Below are 17,268 nucleotides of genomic sequence, written 5' to 3' on the forward strand. Positions count from 1 at the left end.
TGGACAAATACTGTATACAGTTCTGAGTATTCAAGCCTACCCCAAGTATTTAAGCCTAACCTAAATAAGGCTGAGAGAGTTGGAGTTGTTCATCCTAAAGAAGGAAGGGCTCTGAGAGACCTTATTCCAGCCTTTCAAAAGTTAAATTGGGGCCTACAAGAACGACAGACTTTTTACTAGGGCCTGTAGTAATAGGACAGGGGGTAGATATTTTAGACTGAAGGGGAGGGTTGGTTGAGAGTAGATACAAGGAAGAAATTCTGTACCATGAGGGTGGTGAGGCCCTGGCACAGGCTGCCCAGAGAAGCTGTGGATGCCCCATCCCTGGAGGTGTTCAGGGCCAGGCTGGATGGGGCTTTGGGTCAACCTGGGCTGGTGGGAGGTGTCCCTGCCCATGGCAGGGGGTTATAATTAAATGGTCTTTAAGGTCCCTTCCAACCCAAACCATTCTGTGATTTTGTTTATGCTCACAAGCTTAACAGTTGTCCTGGCTATTTGCCAAGGCTGGGCCATTTGGACACCCCCACGGTTATAGAGTAGACTGTATTCAGTTGTTACACATCCAGGGGGGGTTGAGAGAGCAAGTGAATTTTGTATTTTAGTTGGACTAATGCACTTCGATGCTAGTGTTAGCATCATGTTTTGCATCTTCATCACAGTAACAGAAGAAAGACAGGACAGTTAGATAAATATAACTGGGATGCAGTTTTCTGACTTCGTATTTTATGAGAACATACATAACCATATGTACCTACCTTAAAAGAAGTGTGATGACATTTACAGAATGAACGTGTAAGTTTGGATTTCAGACGTTGAGATCAGAGTCACTCAGCAGTTTGTCCTTTTTCAGTGTGCAGATCCTTAAACATTTGCTGCTGTCAGTGGTGCACAGCGATCTGTGCACCAAAGCACTGACAATAGGTTTGCTTTTCTGAGTCTGGCTTTTGCTGACCCCTTTGAAGTGCCCTAAAGATCTCGAAACAGCTGGGGGCTAGAAGTTGAGTACCCTGAACTTTGTGATTGTAACTGCTTGTTATTGGATATAATATCTTTTTTTTTTTTTATTTGCATATTTTTCCTTGACTTTCAATTACTGTGTTGGAAGCGGTGGTGTGTTTTTTCTCTGTATGGTCCATTGTAGGCCTCTCAGGTTTTCACACGTATTTGATCAGCTCCAATCAAACAACAAATGAAGATGTAAGTTCATAGTATATTTCTACATACATGTTTCTATATTGTAGTGATGAGAAGATCTCTAATTTTTATCATATGCAGTTTTTCTCTGTAATTCTCAGAGCACTCCACTCATAGGTGCATAGTTTTGAGAATGCCTGACTAGTAAAGAAGGAAGTAACCCGGTCATGCTTGATTCAAAATATGAGAAGAGCTCTTATGTTCTGTAGTTGTGGCTTGAAGACGTAGTGGTTACACAGTGTGTCCATTACGATGTACACCCCCAGGACCTGTATCTTGAAATAGGAAATGTAGTACAGAAGAGAAGACAAAGAAATGAGTATATTTCATATGCTTCAGTTCGGTAGAAAACTACTAAATTTTCAGTATTTTTCCTTACCTGGAGTCCTAAATACCATTTGACTCAAAAGTCACTTACTTTAATTTTGAGAATTTTCAACATTATCTAAAATTTCATCTTTTATCATATTTTTCCTTTGAAATTCTTTGTCACTCTAAGATCTAAAACCTCTAGTAAGGAGTATGTAACTAGTTCAAAGGTCAGCTTTCTCATTTCTACAGTTGTCCTGTTTTGCACATAGGTTTCTGTTGTTTTAGTGTGAAATTATATTTAACTGTGTGTGGAGGGTTGATATGTCTTTCCTTTACTAACAGGTGAGATAGGAAATGGATGAAAGAAAGAAAGAAAGCTAGTTAGCTAATGTTAGAAAGCATGTTGGAACTGAGCAAATAATCTAACAAATTACTGCAAATTTAAAATTAGTGTAATTTGTTGTACTTTTCTCATTGGTATTTTTTGAATGTAGAAGTAGCATCTTTGGGACTGTCAAATCTGTGTTTTGTTATTATTTTAAGTTCACAGTTACAATTATAAACTTGAAAAAAATACCAGTCAACCAGGAAAAACTTAGCAAGCAGGCAAGGAATGAATTGTACCTCTGTATCAGGTGTCCAACCAAGGAGCTCTCAAATTTCTTATGGACTGTTGAAAGTCAGAGAGCAGGGAACTGTAGCAGTGTAAAGCAGTGTAACATGTCTGAGTTTCAAGTAAACTCCTCTGTAACTTCATTTAAGGCACACATTTCCAGCTGAATACAGTAAGGTATATTACCCAGGCTCTCAAGCACCTCACAAACAGAAAAGTAAGATTGTCTAAAAGAAGGCATAGTATGGACTAAAAGGCAGTAATGACTGCAATTACTTCATAATATTTTAGAACCATTTGTGGGCTGTAGGAGCAAATGATGTTGTGTGGTATTGGACAGCTTGAGAAGTTACCCAAGGGTATGGGAAACAAGTGCTCTATTGCTGGCTATAATGGTATGTTGCAGTCAAACCTCTTCTGTAGAACAGGCTGTAATATTTGTAAAATTAAGCTTAGACCATTATGCAAAACATGTTCAGATGCTGAAATTCCTGCTGTGAGTATATTGGTCCTTTGAGATTTTGGGCTGTCTAAATCTATTGAGGTAAAGCCTGTGCTTGCTTGTAAGATTTTAGGTTCCAGCTTTCATAACAGTCCAAAGCTGTTAGGAAAGTGTAATCATGGGTTTTCTCTGGTCTGCCTCTGATGTAAGCAGCATGCTGCTGCTTTGGTAACCCTTAAATTGCCTCTGTCATTTTCCATATTGTATTACATGTGATGCGTCTTGTTCATATCTCTTCAGATTAAAGGATCATGGTCAAATAAAAGAGGTAAAGAAAACTATAATCCATACAGTTATGGCAACATCTTTACTAATTGCTGTGCTGCACTCTGTGGGCCCCTCTCTCCAAGGTAAGAGTATCAAAAATATTGTTAGTGTAAACGAAGACATGGTGATCGATAGAAAAATATTCTTTCAGACTTCTTGACTTTACTCAACTAAAATAATGTTTTGTTTTACTCTTTTAGAAGTGTAAAGTAAATCTGTTCTTCAGTATTAAAGAGACAGTAAACTGTGGTTAGACTAAGTTAGTGGTCAGATCCTGTAAAATATGTGGATTTAAGGTTGATGTCTGAAATTAAAATAAACTTTTTCTTTGAACCTTTGCCACTGCAGTTAATAACTGCTGGCAAAAAAAAAAAAATGTAATAATTAGATGTTGCATGATGGGCTATTGAAAGTTAATTAGACTTGTATATATCTAACAAATGTGACATGGATCTAACAGAGCGATACATTGGAACCTTGATTCTACAACTAGTTTGATAATTGTTCTTATTGCCTTTTCACTCAGAACTCCTTTATTTAAATGTACAATATTTTTTATTAGTGCTACTCTTAACATTTATACACCAAGATGATTTTGGTTCTCTTAAACCAAAGTAATTCCACAGAAAGCTTACCGGATTAATTTCTGCTGCATATATTTTTCACTTTACAGATCCAAAACATTTGTACAGTCAAGGTTGCATATGTTTTTATGTTTTTTTCATCTTGAATTAAATATAAGACAGTTAACACTAGAGGAAAAAAACACTGGCATCAGGAAAGACACAACTTTTTCTTCTTACTTCAGTGCCCAGTGATTAGATAGCTCATCTAATAAGTGTACAGCAGAGGCCTAGTTCCTCTGTAGAAAATGGCTTTCATTTTATAGATTATTTTTGTGATAGTACTCGTCTGTTGAAGCTGGTTTGCTTTGTCTGGAATAATGTAGGTATGAATCTGTACTATTGAGAAAGAAAGAGGAAATGGCAGAGGCAAAGGTGCTTCACTGGAAGTGGGATTTCTGTCTTTGCTCTTGTGAATACCAGAGATTCTTCCACAGAGCAGCAGGAGGTCAGCAGGAGAAGCTGGCATCTTTTCCTAAGGAGATAGATACCTGAGATATGATTTCCTCGTACTGTGTTAACGCAGTAATCCCTATAAAGAGTAACCCTGCCTCTGCTTCCTGCCTCTGGGGATGGTGTCAGAAGCCAACCCTTTATTCCTGCTCTTTTGCTTTTCATAGAATTATGTGACATAAAAACTCAAGGCCTTGCTTCAAATCCTTTTAACTTCACATGGAGATAGTTATTAAAAGTATATAATGTTTCTTACTATTTGAAATAACTGCTTTGACTGATACAATTACCACACACAATAAACCAGAGTGGCACTGGCTCCTGTGTTTTTACAGAGGTTGCACATTTTTTTCCTAAATTTCATATACTATATAATTTCTTTTAGATGATAAAGTAAACATAGAGTTTCTGCAGGGAGATATTTTGTGACTATAAATTTTTTTTGACTTCAAAACAAAAGTTATAGCCTTACTTTTTTCTTGGTTCTTGCTCCTTCCTGATTTGAAATCTAGCAAAGAATCTAATCTTCCACTTGTGAACAAGATCACTCTGAAATATTTAATCTCAGGTGCATGCCAAATCACTAGATATTCAAGTTGTTGTTTTTTTTTTTCTTAAATAACTGTAAAATAGCTTATTAGTGATTGCAGCTTAAAATGCAAAAGGTTCAAGTGCCTTCGAAAATGGATTGCAAATTGAGATAATGATTTAAAATTCCCTCACTTCCTTTAAATATCATGTTTCTCATTTGAAACGCATGCTAGCAAATTCAGAGTGCATTTTACAAGTTCTCAACAGTAACTTTGAAATCTTAATTTGATTCATAGCTGTCAACATAGGTCTAACTAGTGATCTAATATAATAACACACTTTTTTCAAGCATCTGATTTTGGAAGGAGTGCTTTCCACAAGACGGATTTTAATTTCAGATGGATTTCTAAGTGTTTTGAGTGTACATTAAAAACGTGTTCTGCAGAGCTTCATGACAAGAGCTTAAATTGTTTTTTGAGTGGTGGATACATCATTGGCTTTGGAGAGGAGAAACGCCTTAGATTTTTCTGTACGTCCTGTTCTTATCTTTTAAAATTGAGGCTATCTTGACCTAGAGGGGATTTAGAGGTTCCATAAATCAGCAAATAAAACCAATTCTATGCTGACTTTAGCTGTTACAACAGGAATGTCTTAAAATACCTTATGTTTTAGTAACAGGAAGGATTAAACCTCCAGTTAAAATTTGTTATCCTGGGTTAAAAAGGGATATTCCTTTTTTCTTTTTCTTGGTGTGTGTGTGTGTGTTAAAATTTTACAGCATTCTTGATTTCTGAAGCTTGCAGTTTTCCAGATGGAAAGCAACACTGTTCATGACACAGGAAAATAACATTGCCATTTATGAGTTAAAAATGTATGGAACTATAATTGAAATTATATTTAATTAAAACATCTTTGAATTGAAGCATAAACAAAAAAAAAGTTTTGAAAAGTTTTTGTTTTGAGTAGAAGTCATATGAGCTAATCCACACGTAGAACACAGTATTAGTGTCTGTACATTCAGCTTTTTATATGATTATTTAATGTCAAAACCATAGTAACTCTTACAGTTTTCAAAGTGAGGGAAAAATTGTATGTGGAATTTTAGCTACATCAGGTGATTCCATTCATTTTTTTTTTATTTTTTTTTTATAATCTTATGTAGATTCTTACTTATTTCTTTTAATTTCTCCACAAGCCCTCTTCTTTTTTTTCAAATTTCTTATGAGTACATCACTTTGATAAGAATAGTGGAGCACTCTGAGCAGTGTTAGATAGCTGTCATGAAGCACCTGGCAAGTAAGTTGTCTGAACAAAAGTTCCTCTTTCTTTCTTTCTAAATGTTGTGGTTAATTAGCTGTTAAGAAATCAGTATTTTTGGACTTGAGCTTTAATTTTGAGGTTTAGGAACAGAATAATAATTAAAAAAAAAAAAACAAAAACTTTAAAATAGATTCTGAATCAAAATGCAGTAATGAGATTTGTAATTTGTAATTTGTTTACACACCTGTGGTTTAAAATACATGTTTTCATAGTACCTGCTGGTCAGCTTTTAAATTTTTTATCCCTGATAAACCTCCAGAGGAGTAGCAGCACATTATAACTATATGGAGAGTAATATTGCAGGGAAGTACTTACCTTGATGATGAGTAGAAATGAAGTCTTACACTTCTTCAGTTGATTAAAAGGGACATTGGAAGTTATTGGTAGTGCGTTAAGGTTTGTTGTGTGCTATTATTTTTTTCTTTAATTGCAGAGCTATTGATCTGAAATATTTCTAATTCTTCTTTTCTTTATTTTGTTTATTCCATAGTTTAATTGACAGAAGAGGATTTATACAACCAGATACACCCCAATTAGCAGGACCATCAAATGGCATCACTATGTATGGGGCTACACAATCTCAGAGCAACATGGTAGGAATCATCCCATAGTGTTCGTCAAGATCCCTGTGAATGTTTTCCTTCTCCACTTTCATGTGAACTAATCAAGTAATAACTAACTGGATACAGCTGACACTGGGTAGAATGACTTGTTTATTAACAGTAAAGAAAGAAAAACAAGGCTTTTTTAAATGTGTTTCACAAAGTGTAATAGTTAATGCTCATGGATTCTTAAAAAAAGTTTTTCTACACTGCTGATTTATTGAATATACCGGCATTTTTACTTGTGCTGTTGACATGTGCTGTGTTTTGAACTGGAATATTCAAGTATTATAGACTTGCTCTGGTTCATCACTTTCCAACTGATTGTTATTTGATGTAGCACTTTTCTCGTACTGTGTTTCCTCCTTCGCTTGTACACTGCAGGTGTGTGTAGACTAACGTGCTCTAAAAAGCAAAGATGAACAAAGAGGAAGAGAAGTGTATTGAATAAAGAGCAGGAGAACACTGAACTTCCAATGAACAAAACATGGCAACTGTGTTGTAACAACAAAACTTTTAAACATTTTTGAAACCGTGCCAATAGTTTTTACTGCTGGTTTTTGGATTTGTTTTGCTGGTAGCAATGGCTATTATAATGGAGGCTAGGATTTCCAGTGCCAAGGAGAATAACTGAAAGAGATCGTTTTCCAAAGGCAAGAATCTTACGGATGTGCCTACTTCTGAATTGTTTTCCACATATCTTTACGTTATCATGGGTTCTAAGATTTTGTGATTTTGTCCAAGAAGCTATGAGTTATGTACCCCCTTCCTCTGCCACAAGGAGGAGGCCACAAAGCCTTCTAACATCTTCCCAGACAGATAGTTTTAGTGTTGCTGATAAACTGGTATAAAAATTTTACTCTAGTTGCTAACCTCTTTCTGCTTATTATTTTGAGAATTAAATGGAAGATTAGTTAGTCTCCTTAATGAGAAAATGTATTAGGGACACGTTAAGTCTGAATCTTCAGTGAGATGCATTTGTGTAGAACAAGGTAATGCTTTGTGCAAATTTTTCTCAAAAAAATAACCCTGAAAAGAGAAGGGGAAGTTAAAAGAAGGAAAAGAAAGCAAAACTTAAAAATAGCCTGAGGTCTTCCAGGGTTTACCCAAACTTCCTGACTTTGTCAAGACTAATTATTTATGATCATAAGCCCTCAGTAAGTTCTTAGCATTAAATTATCTTAACATTATAGCAATTAAACTCACATTGTAAGAAGATACTATGATTATGAGATGTTAATGAGCAAATCTTTTTTTCAGTTAGATAGAAGATTGTCTAAATTTGTCTCTAGAAACTGAGAAATCTTTTATGGTATTACTTTGTCAAACAGGCAGCTGTTATGATTTTCGAGGGTAGTACCTGTAAATACGCAAATGCATTTCTTCAGGGATTTGAACTTCTTATATCCTTATATTGGTACTTAAGCCAAGAAAGGTTTAGGTTCTTTAACAGATATTAGAGATGCTTTGAAATGTGCAGCTTTCATTCCTGAAAATGATCTCACAAAAGGAGTTTTAGAAATGTAACAGGCCATGTCTTGTATGGAGGAACTCTTTGAGACAGTGATACCATTTCACCCCAGGGTGTTATTCCTGGTCTCTATGGAAGACCAGTCAGATTCTAGTAGCAGCTGCATATTAGTGTTAAAATTTCTCTTTTATTGTGTTGCAAACTGTTAAAGACTTGCTTAATATCTCTAGCACTGTTTTCTCTTCCCTATTTAAAATCTTACATTCTTTCCTGAATTGTTTGAAGCATAAGAAATTATAAATGTGTTTCCTGCTGGCAGCAGTGCAGTGGAACATAACTTTGCCTTTTATTTGTTCTTGTTTCACATTTCCCTTTTTCTTTTTTTCTAAGGTGGATGTTTTTGCTCTTCTCAGTGGACCTTGTACCTATCTTTGTTCTTCTCTTTCCTGTCTCATAAAGCAGCAAACAACAAAACTGATTTCCCTAATCCGCAGTTAAGATCTCGATCTCAACCACATAATGGGACTTTTTTGTGTGTGTAAACAAAATTAATTCACCTTACTGCTAGCTTAGCTTTCATCCATTCTGCTTGGTTACCAGATTTCCTGTTCCAATTTAAATTTAGACAGAATTAATCAAGTAAAACTTCGTCATTCTGTTTAAAACTTTTTCCTACAAAGTGACCTCTATTGCTTTTCCAAGCTTTATGTTACCAGTCTCTCTCATCTTTCTTCCCAGTACACCATCTTAGACTCTTCTTCAGGAGTTTGGGAGCAGCAGTACTAGGAACACCAGCCATTCACTTGCTCTGCTCCGAAAAAAAAAAAAAAAAAAAAAAAAGACAGACTGCTGGAGTTTCTTGAATGAAAGACAGTGGAGTACACTTTAAGGCCCGGAAAAAAAAAGGCACACAACATCCCATTTATTTTAGAGAAAGAACCTCTGCAAGCTTCTTTTTGCTGGGAGTTCAGAAGTGAACATCAAAATTTCCTTTGGTGATTGAAAGTTTAAAGCATTGACTGGCTCAAGCCCAAGACTGTAGCGGATGGAGAATGGTAGAGGCAAAGTCTTTGTGGAAGAAGAGTTTTCCTTTTTACCAGCTGTCCTCACTGACAAAGGTTATGCAATACACGGAATAAGATTCCATCTTCCCTTCTGGAAGGTTGCATACCTCTTGGAAATAAAGACAGAAGCCTAAACTGAAAAATGTGTTCTTGGAGCTGAGACAGGTAGGCCCCAAAGAACTGGCTGGTTGAAGGAGCTGAGTCTGAAACTGCAGCTCGTATTAGTGTGGGTTCAGAAAATGACAAAGAAAGTTAAATTCCTTAAATTAAGATCATATGTAGGTCAGAGTCTTAGTCCATAAATACTGTTTAAATGGGCAGAGGTTTAGCCATTTATACATCACCAGAGATGATAATGTTATTTTAGCAATTTACTTCTGAGTCCAGGAAGTCATTTATCAGAAATCTGAAGTGTGTTCCAGTACACCTTTATGGCATGTCTCCTAGGATTTTATTCCAGAATGCATTACATCTTAACGTCTATATTGACTCTTAATTTCTAGCCGTTATACTAAATCCATATAGTGCACTAAAATGGCTCTTGCTCTTTGATATTAAAGGTTTTAATGAGCATTTGCTCTCTCACTTACGTTCTGTTGTTCCTTTCCTTCCCTCTTTCCATCGCTTCCCTCATGTCTTTTACCCACTGAATGGTATCTTTCTAACTAGAATTCTTGTGCCTCATCCAACCAGCCTCTGGTCATTTCTTAAGTCTCTGGAGGTTACTTAGTATTATATTCTGTTCTCGTTTATTTTAATATATCTCCTAGCAGATCATCATTTTTGCATTTCATTTCAAAATAAATATCAGTCTACGTTTAAAGTTGCCAGACACTTGTTTTCAGTGCAGTAAATTCTCTTATTCAGCATACCATCTGTGAGGCATTATTATTATATTTAAAAGCTTTTATGATAATTTTGCCTTTAAAACTTCAAATATTTCATATAGACACTACTCTATTCTTGCTATTAACTCTGCCACAATCTCAAAAGTCAGGGATTTTCTTATCATCAGGGCTTCACAGACCCATTTTGTAATTTTTTTTAGATCTCATTTAAAAAAAAAAAAAAAAGAGCTTTTTCTCCTGGTATCTTCTTAGTATCTACCTTATTCTACTAAGAGATGAAGCTCTATTTACTTTTTTGAAGGCTGGTACCACATATAATTTTTTTTTCTCGGTATATTTCCAGTGTTTTTGATCTTTTTCCCAACATAATTTTAAATTAATCCAGTAAATTAATTAGCTACCTTCTTAATATCCTTATCCAAGTGACAAACGTGGTCACTTAGAGCTAATAATCTGTAGATCTGATGTTTCCAAAGTATTTCCCTATAGCATTTTTATTGCAAGCTCTTCATTAGATTAATTGCCTGAGCATCTCTCCTCTTGTTCTAAAGAGTTGTTTGCTGGGTTTCTGTTTTGTTTTGTTTTGTTTTTGCATGACAGGCAGTATCTCAACCATTATCATAGTTTTCTAATTATGTTGAATTCTTTCTTTCCTTTTTCATTTTAAGGTTTAATTTTCTTTGTATTATGGAAAGGTTTTTATTTCAGCATAAACTCATCAGCTACTGTTACCTGAATCTGACTTCTCTAGTACTTAGCTTTATCTTAAAAGCCTGAGTAGATTCTTGGGTTTTAATACACAGGGTCTTTTCTTTAGTAATGCTATGAAGAAACACAGAATCCATCTCATTCTGAGTAGTTTTTTGTTTGTTTGTTTGCTTTAAAGAGGAACTGGTTTGGTTTATTTTTACTATGATGTCTCTAGAAGTTCTCTAACGCCTTAAGTGCTAGATTTTACTTCCATCTGCCTTTTTATCAGGACAGGTTCGTTTCTTTGTTTCAAAGAAATTTTCTTGTATTCCTGTGTTCTAGTTAACTTCTTAGTGCTTAGGTAGCTGCTTGTGTGCCAAATTCCCTTATATCCACTTCTCCCTTTCCCGTATGCAAGTCTTTAGTTAGAGAGTTTGTTTTCTTTCTTACGCATACCACTGTGAATCATAGGAGCCATTATAGTACATGTGCAGCTGTTTCTTACCAGTAAGACATGCAGCAAGTCCTCTCCCAAATGTTCATATCAGTATTTCTAGAAGTGATCTGGAAAAAAGAATCCAGCTGATGCAGGGAACGTTAGCTGACAATCCCAGTGTGCTACTATGATAATACAGAGATCAGCAAGGATTGGAGCCCCACTTTGCTGAGAGTTTTACAGGTGTTTCCTTCAATATTTACTGTTGTACTTGATAAATATGCTTTTTCACTGCCCCAGACAGAATTTAGGGACTTTACCTAGTCAGCATCACTATAGCCAAGGTTGATAGAGGTTTTTCATTAAAGCATTTTATTTCATAGTTAAAACTGGTTAAGGGTACATGCAGTTAATTGTCTTTAATATTTTCCTTTGAATTGCAAAGAAGCAATTCTTTTGATCGTGCATATTAGCTGCATTTTTGTTCCCAACACAGAGCAAGGGCAGAGCACATGGACTAGGCTGCTTGCAGAAGATGTGCTCCTGGAATGCCCCCAGAGTGTTCTAACCATGCATGGGCTCTCAGTCCATAAAAGCAACCTGTAGCTAGTCTGAAGTAAAATCCCTGAAAGAGGAGTGATTTCATCTTTGCATCAGAGCTGTTTCTCTTCATAGTTCCACTCTTATTGCACTGTACTTCTTGCTAGTGAAGCCACTGGCCTGCTGGGCTTGTGGCTTGGTTTTTGCACAGTACCTGATTCTGGGTGTGGAATCCTACAGCCCTTGTGAACAGTTATGCAGCTCCATTCCTCCACTCTTTACCCATCTATAGTATCCAACTAGTATGTTATTTCAGCATCCTTTCTGTTACTGCTCAGCGCTGTCAGTCAGTGCTGTGAGATCTCCTCTGATCTTTTTGGTGTTTGTACTTTATTCAGAGATGCTGAGATAATTCAACTTTTTTTTTTCTCCATCTTTGAGAACTGTGAAAATTCTTTAATGTTACCAGTGTTAGAAAAATTTTAACAAAGTTAATTTTAAATTCAAATAAACAACCTCTGGTTTAGCATTAGAAATGTGAAAAAAAAATATTGCCATGTTCAAGAGCTTTGTTAATGTGTATGTTTTTTGTAGCTTAGGAAAAAAGCTGACTTGAGAAAAACAAAATTACAAGTATTGTTTCAGGCAGAATCGTTTGTATTTATTTGTGAAATAAACTCAAAATTTTAGGCTCTGTCTAATTTGCTTTGGTTTGTGCCTTTTAATGCAAAATAGAGATGGCTGAAATTTTCTATGCGTATATATATAATTGAATTTCTGTACTTGTAGAATTTATTAAACTTGTCTTACCTTTGGAATCTGCTGTTCCTCTGAAACAGTGAAAATTGCAAGTGGAAAATAAAATCAGTAGATCTGAAATAAGAAGGTACTGGTGGAATAATTTTTACAGTAGATTTTTAACTATTTAGTTTTCAGAGCTTGGCTTCCTTTTTCTTGTTAACAAGATCATCTTGTTGACAAATTTCTGCTCGTAGATTTCATTTAGTTCAAAACCAAATATGGAATCCAGGAAAAACCACCATGCCAGCCCTATAAACAAATCTGGTTTCTTTCTTTAGTTTTCTGTTAGCTGTTTAGGCTGCAGAATAGTCTGCTTGTAGTGTATGTGCTCTTTTTATTGTATGTTTTTGAGAGCTTCATTTAACACGTCTACCTTTTCTAGTATAAGCCCCATCTCTAATCACCTTTGAAAGCTGATTACAGCCTTTTCTGTTTATATAAGATATTTCATGATGATCACTGTTCATTAGATAAAAAATAGGAAGAAAAAAGAAAAATTGAAATTGTGTATCTGAATAAGAGCAGAGGCTTTAGGGAAGTCACAAAATGAAGAGAGATAGTACCTGAAAAAGTTTTGTAACATTCTGTTTAGAGGAGCTTTATAAGGCTGCTTTATCTTTTCGATGTTGATTCAGTTGAAATGCAGTAGAGTTCAGTAATAATAAAATTAATTCAGACTATACAAAGAATTCACGTAAATTACCTCCAGCTATTTTAAAGTTATGTATTTGTATGCCTGAACACATTAAGTAATGATTTGCTTTTGAAGATCAGTGCCGAAGGTTCACTAAAGCACTAAGTGTCAGCTGCTAAAATTGGTGTGTTTTTTTTCAATGTACCCCAGTGTTTGTGGGCAGTCCTTTGTTATTTAACATGCACTTTAGCTACTGCTTTTTAGAGCAGATGGATTTTGTCTTTTTGAAGTTTGAAAAGTCAGCTAACAAATTTTTAAAATCTGCACAGTAAGGTTAGTTCAAGGGGTATGGTTTAATTTAAATGAGCAGGGATGAATAACAGTATTATTAATCAAGAGTGAGTTATTCACGGTGAATTACTAATTGAAAGCATGACTTTAAAGACTCCTGAACATTTTTCTTCCTTAGAAAGGTGCTTATGCAAGGTTTTGGCTTTAAGCCTCTGAGTAATCCCTCTGAAATTTACCCCATCCCTGGAAGTGTTCAAGGCCAGGTTGGATGGAGCTCTGCACAAGCTGATCTAGTGGGTGGCATCTTTGCCCGTGGCAGGGGGATTGGATCTAGATGGTCTTTAAGGTCCCTTCCAATCCAAGCCATTCTGTGATTCTGTGTAGTTATATGGACTATTTAAATTGTTTGGCTGAGGCTGTTCATAATTTTGTGGGGGCAAAAAATTCCCTGAAACTTGTATAAACTTAATATATGTAACAGAGTGCATTTGTCTTGCTGAAAGCATAAGTGTTGGAAAATATATAACTGAGTGAGGATCAGACTTCTACCTGTCAGAAAATAGTTGGTCACAGGGTCCTAAACCACTCAGATGTGTTTAAAATCCTACCTGTCTACTGTAACTAAGCAGTCAGCTTGCACTCTGTCTGAATATGTTGTGTGTGCATCCACCATTAACCTATGGAATTAACTTGTAGAATCAGAGGACCTGAAAATACCAGGGGAACCTTTCATAGTGATGGTTTTCATCATATACAAGAGGAAGCAGAAGTCTTCTATGAGTTTGCATAGTGTATATCACAGTGGCTTATTAAATAATGGGCACTATAGGGAATTGCTGCAATGTCAGTAGCAGTGGTTACTGATGATTGGTAGTATCTCGAATAGATGTTGGATTTGTAAAGTCTTTTAGGAATACGATATAGATTGAAGAAATCAGTTGTAGAGTAGAGTATCTTTAATGGAATCTTTGAAATAATAGTAAATAGGCATGTCCTACCTCAGGGTATGCTTATTTTTACTGCTTGCTTCCAAATTTTCTTTGCTGCATTGGATTTATAGTTGTATTTAATCACTGTAGTGTTTCTCTTGCACAGCAGAACAGTAGTGTGGCAAATGAATCAAACAGCAGTTTAAAAATCTGCAGATGTTACAACTGATCAGGCTGTGAATTAAATATATATTAAATATAAATATATTAAATATATATTGTCTGGAAGCTCTCAAAAACCATGCCAATTAGAAAGAAGAACTTAAACTGAATTAGGCAATAGTAAAGCCTAATAGCCACCTAGCCAGCTGAAACACCCGCCTGTCTTGTCATCTCAAGGAATGAATGACAACTTTGTATTAGTGCTTAGGAATGATGCAGAGCCAAAAGCATTCCTGGTAGTACTCATTGAGCTTAATTGGATTTATATAATGCTGAATTTGGCTTGCTACTGTGAAAGTGCTTGCCAGAAAACTTTTGTTAAGTAGCTTGACTCTTTATATTGTCAAGATTAAATTAATAAAGAAACAGCCTAAAAATTATGAAAGCTGTTTTCCTATCAAACTAATAAATATGCAGTACTGTCTTATTTCTACACATCTTCCAGAATAAGAATATAATGTATTAGATTGGAAAATAAAAATTGTGATCACAGAGGCTGTGTTGACACCTATATCTGTATAAAACCATCTGCATCAAAGGAATTCTTGTTCTGGAAAACATCTGTAGCACCTTAATTCCTGCATGTGAAAACCAGTAAAACAAGACACATGCCTCGTATTTTTGACCCTGGAGTGATGCTTGAATTTTGCCTTTGGGCCTCTTTGAACTGCCAGCTACTCGAGGATAAAAATGAGTAGAGCAGAAGTGATTCACCTGCCTGCTTCCCTCAGCTAGAGCCAGGGAGGTTTCGAGGTGCCCCACGCAGTTAGTTACACGCTGACTGTTCAGCTAGGCTTTCCAGATTGCTTTGAACAAGACTAAGCAAAATATTCGAATTACAGTACTTATAAAAGTAAGGATTTTGGAGGTAACCAAAATCTCTTATGTGAACACTGTAAATATTTATTATAATTTATTTTTTATAACAATCCAAAGCACCAGCTTAGTTATGCATGGTTTTTTTTCCTGGGTAGCATGCAATGAGATTTTTGGGTGGCTAACCATGGAATGATACTAATGGCTCTCTCTTTTTCTCTTCACATCCCATTCTTTTCCATGTCTTTTATCCATTCTCCTACTTTTTTTTTTTTACCCTGTTTTCTTTGCCTTATAATTTTGACACCCTTCCATTCTACAGTGTGACCAAGACCAGTGCATTCAGAGCACTAAATTCGTTTTGCAGGCTGCTGCCACCCCTCTTCTACAGAGTGAGCCCAGCATAACTAGTGAAGAGCTACCTTTACCTGGAAAGACTTCTCTCAGTGGGCCTTGTGCAACTCTAACTCTAGGGCAACCAACACCACCATCTTCCATGCCAAATCTCACATCAGATACAGGTTTGACAGACATGATACCTTTAAAAGAGGAACATGAAGGCCATCAGTTTCTTACTCCTGAAGAAGCTCCATCACCCCCTGGGATGCTGCCAAGTGGAAGTCCTATTACACACAGCCATACAATGCACGTCCTGAGTCTAGCCAGCCAGGATTCATTGCATGAAGACTCAGTACGTGGTCTCGTGAAGCTTAGCTCAGTTTGAACAGCTTTTATGAACATCGCACCACTTCTTGGTGTCTACACAAACCTTTAACAGGAATGACGCTGCAGTACCACTGTAAGACTTCATAACATGGCTATAGTGGAAACTTTATCACATAATGGAGCCTACTAAAAAGACAAGTTATTTTTTCCATTGGAGCTATGGCATTTTTTTGACCTGGTTGTTAATAGCTATGCTTTGATGGTGACTGTATCTTATTTTTAAGCAGAACCAGAAATGGTCAATTATCTTGTTTCCTGCAATTTGGGTACAGCAAGTTGGAATTCAGCCTGTAGCAAAGCCCATGTACAGTACAAAAGAGAGATTCTTGGGTGTAAGTGTCATGCTCTGTGTTCTATGCTCTTGTAATACACACTTGTTAAGGCTTACCACACTTGTGGCCAGAATGATCTGCACTTACATGTTATGCTACTAATATTTGAGGTAGAAAATTACCATTCCATTTGTTAATACAAAATTAAAAAAAAAAAAAAAAAAGACTGCAGATATGGATTTGCATGCCACGCTACAGTATGTGTTACGGTGGTGTTGGTATTAAGAGAAAGTGCTGCTTTTTTATTTGTGACTTTCAAAGTGCTGTTTCATTTAAAGACAGTGCAACAAACAAATTAATGGACTATATTATTTTTTCAATTTATTAAAGTTTATTTTAAATTTATCAGTGGTGCCTAGAAGATGGAGAGTTACTGATTTGATCATGTTGCATATCATTTAACCTTCTGTTTAAGTGTTTAGAGTGAGGTATTGTGTTGTGCCATACCATAAAATTCTTCCACTCCCTAATGTGATACAATTACCTGTGGACCTCCAATAAAATGACATCCTCTATTTCTTGGACATGTGTACAGTTATCCTTCCAGTTTTTCTGGGGAAAGAGGGGGAGATCGTGATTATTGTTGACATAGCTTGTAAAGGGTTTTACTGGGATATGTTTGCTTAATGAAACCAAACTTCGGAGGAAAAGCTGGTTATGATGAGTTTTGCTTCGCAATCTCTTATGTCTTTGTTTGAGATGTGTATTTGTACCCATGACAAGTCTGTATTGGGAAACAGTAGAGTAAGAATTAAAGTCCAAGCAGACACTGTTCCTTATGTGGTTGAAGGTGAGGAGCTTGTGATTCAAGACAAAGGCAGTGTCATGAAGTACACTTAAATGGTTAACAATATGGCATAGCTGCCTTCTGGTCGTCATGCTTCACTTGTATTTGTCCTCTTGTATTTCAAATGCAAATGTTGATTTCAGATCATTCTCCTGTAGTTTGTTGATGTTGTTTGTTTGTTTCTTTGTTTGTTTTAAGTAATGCACAATGAAAAGGTTAAGGAGATTATTTGTTTTGATGATAAACGAAGAGAAGCTTAGTTAA

The 17,268-nt window shown here is 35.9% G+C and overlaps 1 protein-coding gene across 5 annotated transcripts in view; it reads left to right on the forward strand.

Moving 5' to 3' along the window:
* Positions 1 to 16,741, forward strand: part of ZDHHC14 (zinc finger DHHC-type palmitoyltransferase 14) — a 107,336-nt gene extending 90,595 nt beyond the window's left edge. For 2 of the 5 annotated variants that reach the window (XM_068677182.1, XM_068677183.1), the window contains exons 6-9: positions 1,095 to 1,197; positions 2,862 to 2,971; positions 6,306 to 6,408; positions 15,482 to 16,741. In XM_068677182.1, the coding sequence (XP_068533283.1) occupies positions 1,095 to 1,197; positions 2,862 to 2,971; positions 6,306 to 6,408; positions 15,482 to 15,883 (718 nt within the window). In that variant the 3' untranslated portion in view covers positions 15,884 to 16,741. Of the gene's footprint in view, positions 1 to 1,094; positions 1,198 to 2,861; positions 2,972 to 6,305; positions 6,409 to 12,255; positions 12,353 to 15,481 lie in introns of all 5 variants that reach the window. The other 3 variants (XM_068677184.1, XM_068677185.1, XR_011094973.1) reach the window with 2 other exon arrangements.
* Positions 16,742 to 17,268: the final 527 nt, after the last annotated feature.

This window comes from Anas acuta, chromosome 3 (genome assembly GCF_963932015.1).
Source record: "Anas acuta chromosome 3, bAnaAcu1.1, whole genome shotgun sequence".
NCBI classification, from domain to species: Eukaryota; Metazoa; Chordata; class Aves; order Anseriformes; family Anatidae; genus Anas; species Anas acuta.